The 8,335-nt window shown below is 43.8% G+C and overlaps 1 protein-coding gene across 1 annotated transcript; it reads left to right on the top strand.

Annotated features, from left to right (window-relative positions):
• The first annotated feature begins 270 nt into the window (after positions 1–270).
• LOC127741267 (uncharacterized) lies at positions 271–1,506 on the top strand. Its single transcript, XM_052253390.1, has one exon. It carries the CDS (start codon positions 271–273, stop codon positions 1,504–1,506), a length of 1,236 nt encoding a protein of 411 aa, XP_052109350.1.
• Positions 1,507–8,335: the final 6,829 nt, after the last annotated feature.

Genomic DNA, 8,335 nt, shown 5'->3' with positions numbered 1-8,335 from the left:
TTACTCAAATACTTATTTGAGCGTCGGAGTGCTTTTTGCAGGTGCTCCCGCCGCCGTGTTTCAGAAGGCCGAGGTCAAACCACACCGTTGTGCCTGGACGACGTATAGCTCAGTCTGTGATCCCAGTGCCCAACTGAAGAATACACACCTCGGCGCACTCAGGACGGAACATTTGGCGCCCACTGTGGGGCCCGAAGTTACATTAACCCCACTTTCTTTTATATATAGCACTGTATTTTCTTTCCACGCAGGATTTCCCAATCCCCACAAATGACGGATAATGGAGTTCATCAGCCCACTCAGGCCGAACTTATGGCCCAGATGATCGAGCTGCAGACAGAAGTCAAAAGGCTTGCCGAATTATCCACTCAAAGCACTTCTGGCAAGCATGAGGATGACGGATACAGAGGAAAAAGCAATGCAGACCTATTGAGTATTGACCCACCGAGGGAGAAACTGACCTTGGACAATCCGTTTTCTGAAGAGATAACCAATTACCAGATGCCAACACATTTCAAACTACCTTCTTCATTCGAGCCATATAAGGGGATTGGTGACCCCCGGACTCATATTAAGAAATTTCAATCTATGATGTTCTTTAATGGCCCTAATAACGAACCTGTTCTTTGCAGAGCCTTCCCTACTTACCTTGATAGCGCAGCTCTCCTTTGGTTTTCAAAACTACCAAAAGGATCAATCTCTTCTTTCGAGGAATTGGCAAAATTCTTCATAGATTACTTTGCTGCAGCACGGATATATGTACACGGATCAGACTACCTCGGCACCATTCGCCAAGGTCCCCAAGAAAGCCTGAAGGACTATCTTACCAGATTTGCGGAAGCAACAATGGAGATTCCCGATCTAGATCCCGCCGTCCACCTGCATGCTTTGAAAGCCGGCCTCAAGCCCGGAAAATTCAGAGAAACAATTGCAGTAACAAAACCAAAAACCTTGGAAGAATTCCGAGAAAGAGCGGCCGGACAAATAAAGATTGAAGAACTCTGTGAGGCCGAAAAAGCAAAACGAAGGCAACCCAAGAGGGAAGAAAGCCGAACAATAAGGTCGAACGACAACAAAGATCCTAGGAAACCATTCAAGCTTACCCCAAAGTTTGACAATTATACGAGGTTCAACACCAAGAGGGAGAAGATAATCAAAGAAATACTCAACGCTAAGATCATAAAACCACCAGTAAGAGCGGGGAGCTACCAAGACCAACGATTTGTCGACCGAAGTAAACATTGCGCCTTCCACCAAAAATACGGACACACAACCGACGAGTGTGTAATAGCTAAGGATCTGCTGGAAAGATTAGCTCGACAAGGCCTCCTAGACAAATATATTGAAGGAAGAAAGCATAAAGACAACAGCAGAGACCGAAATGACTACCGACAGACCTCGAAAAGTAAAGAAGACAACAAATGGCCACACAATACACCACCAAAGGCCATCATAAATTGCATATCTGGAGGATTTGCCGGAGGAGGAGAAACGACCTCAGCATGAAAGCGAAGCTACCGAGCAATGCTGGCAATCGAAGGAGCCACGCCGCCAAACAACAAAGACAAACCCGACCTCCAAATCACCTTCAGCCAGGCGAACATCAGCTCGGCAGCACCGAACTTAGACGACCCAGTGGTAATATCTGTCCGAACAGGCAAACTATTGGTAAGAAAAGTCCTCCTGGACCCAGGTAGTAGTGCAGATGTACTTTTCTATTCTACCTTTTTAAAAATGAAATTATCCAAAAAACTTGTGCAACCCTCGTCCGGGGAGCTAGTAGGTTTCTCCGGGGAAAGGGTCCCAATCAAGGGATACATATGGCTAAAAACAACCCTAGGAGAGAACTCATTATCAAAAACTATTGACTTACAATACCTGATAGTTGACTGCCCCAGTCCTTACAACGTTATCCTCGGAAGACCTGCTCTGAACATGTTCAGAGCAGTAGTATCCACTTATCATCTATGTGTTAAGTTTCAGGCACAGGACGGAAGTATAGTGACACTCCACTCAGACCAACAACAAGCTCGGCAATGTTACAATGCAAGTCTAAAAAGAGCGGCCTCGGGAAAAGAACACCAACAACAGGTCGGAGACATTCACAACACACATGAGGTACTATCCCTCGCAGAACTCGACCCAAGGGAAGACACTAAAGAAAGACCTCACTCGGCAGATGAGCTCCAGAAAGTCTCATTGACAGCAAAGCCAGGACAGGTCACATACATCGGCCAAGCACTACAAGGAGAAGAAAGATCGGAACTCATAAAAGTACTGAAAGACAACGCCGACCTATTTGCATGGACCCCAGCGGACATGCCCGGCATAAACCCTAATATCATATGTCATAAGCTCGCCACGAATAGCTCTGCCTGACCTATAGCTCAAAAGAAAAGGAACCTCAGAGCAGAGAAATCAAAAGCGGCCCTAGAAGAAACTGGAAAGCTCCTTAAAGATAATTTCATCAAAGAGATTCGATTCACAACATGGTTATCAAACGTGGTAATGGTAAGAAAGAACTCAGGTAAATGGCGCATGTGCGTCGACTTTACAGATTTAAACAAAGCATGTCCTAAGGTTGCTTATCCCCTACCTTGCATCGATAAGCTTATAGACAATGCATCAGGTTTCAAAAGCTTAAGCTTCATGGATGCATACTCTGGCTACAACCAGATCCTTATGCATCCAGAAGACCAAAGCAAAACAGCATTTATAACCAAACATGGAAATTTTTGTTATAAAGTAATGCCATTTGGCCTAAAGAATGCAGGTGCAACCTACCAACGACTGATGGATAAAGTATTCCACAATCAAATAGGTCAGAATATGGAGATCTACGTGGATGATATGGTCGCCAAGACAGCCCAAGGGATGTCGCACTGTGACGATCTCAAGGAGATATTCGAGCAAATCCGAATATACAACATGAGACTCAACCCAGAGAAGTGTGCTTTCGGAGTACAGGGGGGCAAATTCCTCGGGTTCATGTTGACCTCACGCGGAATTGAAGCAAACCATGAAAAATGCAGGGCAATACTTCATATGACGAGCCCTAAAACGAAGAAAGAAGTACAACAACTGGCAGGAAGAATAGCGGCATTATCTAGATTTTTACCAGCAGTATCAAGCCGATCATACCGTTTCTTCCAAACTATATCAAAGGCCAAGAAATTCCAATGGACCGAGGATTGCGAGAAAGCATTTGGAGAACTTAAAACCACTCTATCATCACCACCAGTACTACAAAAACCAGAAGTCGGTAAACCTCTATACTTATACTTGTCAGTTTCTAATTATTCTATAAGCTCGGCTCTTGTCACTGAAGCAGGAAAAGTACAACAACCAGTATGCTTCGTTAGCAGAGTTATGCAACCAACAGAGCAAAAATACCCAAAAGTTAAACAGCTGGCCCTGGCGCTAGTAATAACAGCAAGAAGACTAAGACCATACTTCCAAAGCCACACGATAATAGTAAGGACGAACCAACCGCTAAGGCAGATACTAACAAAACCAGAGCTCGCCGGACGCATGATCAAATGGTCCATAGAACTTTCAGAATTTGACATCCAGTTTCAATCAAGGTCGGCCCTAAAGGCACAGATCCTTGCAGATTTCATTTTCGAGCTAACCCTGACAAGAACAACAGGCCGTGGGAATTACATGTGGACGGAGCGTCTAGCCGAAGAGGAAACGGGGCTGGTATAATTCTGAAAGAAGGAGACGAAGTAATAGCCAAACAATCCCTCCAATTCAACTTTCCGGCAAGCAATAACCAGGCAGAGTATGAGGCTCTCATAACGGGACTCAAGCTCGCCCTGAACCTTGAAGTTCGAAGCCTGACAGCACATTGCGACTCCCTCCTAGTGGTGCAACAAATCCGAGGAGAATTTCAGGTAAAAGATCCTTTACTAGAGCGATATTGGCTCATGGCAAAGTATCTTATTTCAAAATTCAATTCATTTATCATATTGCACGTAAATAGAGAGAAAAATTTTAGAGCAGATATCTTATCCAAACTCGCCGCCACTAGGGCAAACACACAAATATCAACGTTATCCCAACTCACACTTGAAAAGCCTAGCATCGAACCATTATCAGTTACAAACATTACTCACCTCCAAGATTGGAGAACTCCTTTCCTTGAATACATCAATACAGGTACCATACCCAAAGATGAGCTCAACCCACAAAACATCAGAAGAAGGGCCAGCCTTTACACAAACGTGGCAGGAGAACTATACAGGCGCGGTTTCTTACAACCATTGCTGAAATGCCTATTTAGGAGGCAAAAGAGGTAATGGACGAAATCCACGAGGGGGTATGCGGAAACCACATAGGAGGCCGATCCCTTGCCGCCAAGATTGTCCGAACAGGATACTACTGGCCGACCTTGAAGCAAGATTGCATAACAAAAGTAAAGACTTGTGACAACTATCAGAGACACTCAGCTATATCTACAAAGCCGGCCGAGGTATTACACAGCATGGAGGTAAGCTGGCCATTCCATAGATGGGGACTCGACATCCTCGGCCCATTTCCAGTAGCTCCAGGCCAGGTAAAATTTCTTTTGGTAGCAATAGACTATTTTTCAAAATGGATAGAAGCTCAACCATTAGCAAGAATAACGGCCGAAAAGGTACGATCTTTTATATGGAAAAACATTATATGCCGGTTTGGAATACCAAGAGAAATAACATTTGATAATGGTAGACAATTTACAGACAGTAAGCTCGGTTCATTTCTAAAGAATTTTAATATACATCATCATTTTAGCTTGGTGGAATACCCGCAAACTAACGGATAAGCCAAGGCTACTAACCGAGTTATATTATAGGCTATAAAGTGAAAACTCAATAGCGCAAAGGGAGAATGGGCAGACCTCATCCCGGAAGTACTATGGAACTACAATACAACAATACAAAGTACCACGGGGGAAACACCCTTCAAATTAGTCTACGGGTCTGAAGCATTAATTCCCGTTGAAGTCGGCATTCTAACTTTGAGAACCAAACTATATAATGAACAGCAAAACGTGAATAGAAGAAATGCCGAGCTCGATCTAACTGAAGAAGAAAGGGAGGTCGCCGCTATCAAACAAAGAACAAAAAAACAATTAGCCGAGAGAAAGCACAATAAAAGAGTATATCCGAGGACATTCACAACTGGAGATCTTGTACTCAGGTGAACAGAAGAAGCAAGACGACCTCCCACACACGGCAAACTCGCCGCAAATTGGGAAGGACCTTTCCAGATAGCAAAAGTACTCGGATTAGGGGCTTACCAACTTCAAACACTGCAAGGCAATACAATACCAGGGAATTGGAATGTCTCTTCATTAAAAGTTTATAGATCATGATATGTACCAACAGCGGATGAAGGTACTCTTTTTTTCCCTTAGAGCTTTTCTCCCAAAAAAAAGGGTTTTTGCCTAAGGAGGGTTTTAATGAGGCCGGATGCCCAACTCATTCAAATAAACGTCAATGACTACCTTCTTAAACAAACTTGATTCCTATAAACATAGCATATATTAATAAACCCAAAAGGTGCAATATCGTCAGCCCGGCCTAACCTCGGCCAAAACAAACAGCATCCAAAGTTCAAACAAAATAAAATGACCAGAACTCGGTCAACAACGCCAAACAGTCAAAGAGCCATAAACAAAATAAAATAAACTAAGAAGGAGGAACAGTCTCATCATGTTCCTCCACAGTGCCATCTACAACTAAATTCCCATCTACCACTATTTTAGTTACATCTAGCTTAGTACTATCAAATTCTGGAACAAACACGGCAATTTGACTAACGGCACGTTCAAAACCATAGGAGAACATCTCCATCCCGTTCTCCTCTAGCTCATGGACACGAGAAGTAAGTCGATCTTTAGCAAGGTCGCTCTCTTGAACTTCAACCTGTAACGACCAAATTTGACCTTGCAAACGGCCGACCTCCTCCAACGCCTCCTTCAATTTCGTTTCAGCATCAGCAAGAGCTTCTCCTTTTTCCTTCAGAGCTTCTTCTAGCCCAGCAATCCTATCTTTATACGCATTTTCTGTCGCAGCAATCTTATTCACCACTGCCTGCTGCTCGGCACCAATAAGCTCGGTTGTGCGACCAACACACAACAAACGAGCTGCAACGACCTACCAAAACAAACCCGACGTGAGATAGAACAGAGCAAATACAAAATATACTAAAGCAAAACAAAAAATCAACCTGAACAAATTTCCCAAGCTCTTCAACACCGGCCCGGCGAGTCATGAGCATATCTCCCGGATACTGTAATGCACGTTCAGAAAGTCCAGCAAAATCGAACAGCTCACTCCAAAGGGAATGAGAACTCGCACCAGAAACAAAACCATGCAACCCCCGCTGCTTGCCAAACGATAACTTACTACCCCCAGCAACCTCTTTATCGCCTTCAGAAATCACCTCCACAGATTTCTCAGCAACATCCCTCTTTCTCTTAAAAGAAGAGGCCGACTGAAAAATGGAATGAGCAACATCACCTCCCCCCTCTCTCCCAGCCTCGGAAGCATCACTGAACTTCTCCTTTTTTCTCTTAAGAAAAGACTGGAAACGTGAAGGATCGAGGTTAGGAACTCGTCCACCTGGTTAAAAACAAAGGGTCAGAATAAACCGACAATATAAAGAGCAACGCACACAAGCAAAACAAAATTACCTATATACGTTTTCAAACCTTCCTCATCCCCTGAATCGTAATAACGAAGAATATCGGGTATAGACAAACATAACCCTTCAGCAAAAGTCTCTACCAAGAAATCTACCAACCCTTCCTCCTCCTCACTTCGCTCAACAGCCTCAAGTATTTGACAAGGCTCCGAACACCAATACAACGGAAACCTCTCTATTAACTCATCATCAAGGTAGAATGGATACTCAGACTCCACAGAACGCACTTTCACAAATAAAGACTTGAAATTTTTAAAAGAGGACTTATAAAGAAGAAAGAGGGAATGACCAGAGAAACTACTCAAACACACCCACATACCCCTACCCACCCCTTTCGCTTGAAACAAAGAAAAAAGCACAGCAAGAGAGCAAGGAACAGAAAGAAAACTCGTCAAACATTCAAAGGCGCACAAGAATGCCCACGAATTAGGATGCAATTGCGAGGGCGCGCAGTTCAACTGAGTCAGAACATCACATTCAAAGTCAGAAAATGGAAACTTAACACGAAGCTCAATGAGAACAGGAGTATAAAAATAAAAATACCGCCAATCCCCCCTTCTCTCACAAACCCTATCCTCACTGGAACAAGGAAGAAACTCAACGACCGCACCTGAATCCACCCTCACAACATTCAAACCTCGAAGCCCACTAACGGCGTTAGCGCTAACAAAAGACGACGAACGAGTCCTCACGTCGTCATGCACCCAGTAATAAAGGTCAGGTTTATTCTCTTCAACTGTCTTTTCCTTTTCTTTCTCCCTCACCATTTCGAAAGTAAACAAAAAACAGAAGAACAGAGCAAGCAAAAAATAACCTCAGGAAAGAAACAAACCTCTAGAAGACATGGTCCGCCAAGAAGAATTCGAAGCAGCAAAATGTAATTTCCAAAAACAATCGGAAGATATCATTACTAGCCCACTAACTTAGTGGGTAACCAAACCCACAACCATTAAAACCGCATCGAAAAACCCAAACGTGAAAGAAGCGCATTAAAAGGGGGACACGTTTTACGAGAAGTATGAGTCTCACCAAAGTCTTCACAAATTCTCCAAAAAAAAAAGTCAGCTCTAAGTCAAAAGCTCGCCTACCACTCCGATGCATTGCTAGCCGAGCTTGGGGGCTATGATGTGTACCCCAATAGACTCGGCAGAGATCACAACTGAAGGACCGATCATTAAGCCCAGAAATGGCCGAAAATTCCCAACCAAGTTATTCACACATCAGCATTATCCTCTAACCGTTACTCACAAACAGGAAGCCACTACTAAAACACGATCACAAATCAAGGATATCAACAACGGCACTTACCAAATATCTCGGAGCAAACAAAGCTCACATCAACGTACCAGTCGCCTATATATACCAGGCTACACAACCCACAAAAGACAGGTTACAGAAGTCATTCTCACTTTATTACTCTTTTCTCTCTTTACTCAAATACTTACTTGAGCGTCGGAGTGCTTTTTGCAGGTGCTCCCGCCGCCGTGTTTAAGATGGCCGAGGTCAAACCACACCGTTTCGCCTGGACGACGTATAGCTCAGTCTGTGATCCCAGTGCCCAACTGAAGAATACACACCTCGGCGCACTCAGGATGGAACAATTTCTATCAGAAAACAGCAACTGTACTCTCTTCATCTTTCA

This window comes from Arachis duranensis, chromosome 8 (assembly GCF_000817695.3).
Source record: "Arachis duranensis cultivar V14167 chromosome 8, aradu.V14167.gnm2.J7QH, whole genome shotgun sequence".
In the NCBI taxonomy this organism is placed as follows: Eukaryota; Viridiplantae; Streptophyta; class Magnoliopsida; order Fabales; family Fabaceae; genus Arachis; species Arachis duranensis.
This window is presented reverse-complemented; position numbering and strand designations above follow the sequence as displayed.

Coding starts and splice junctions, on each gene's coding strand:
- LOC127741267 (XM_052253390.1), top strand. CDS start 271: ATGACGGATAATGGAGTTCATCAGCCCACTCAGGCCGAACTTATGGCC.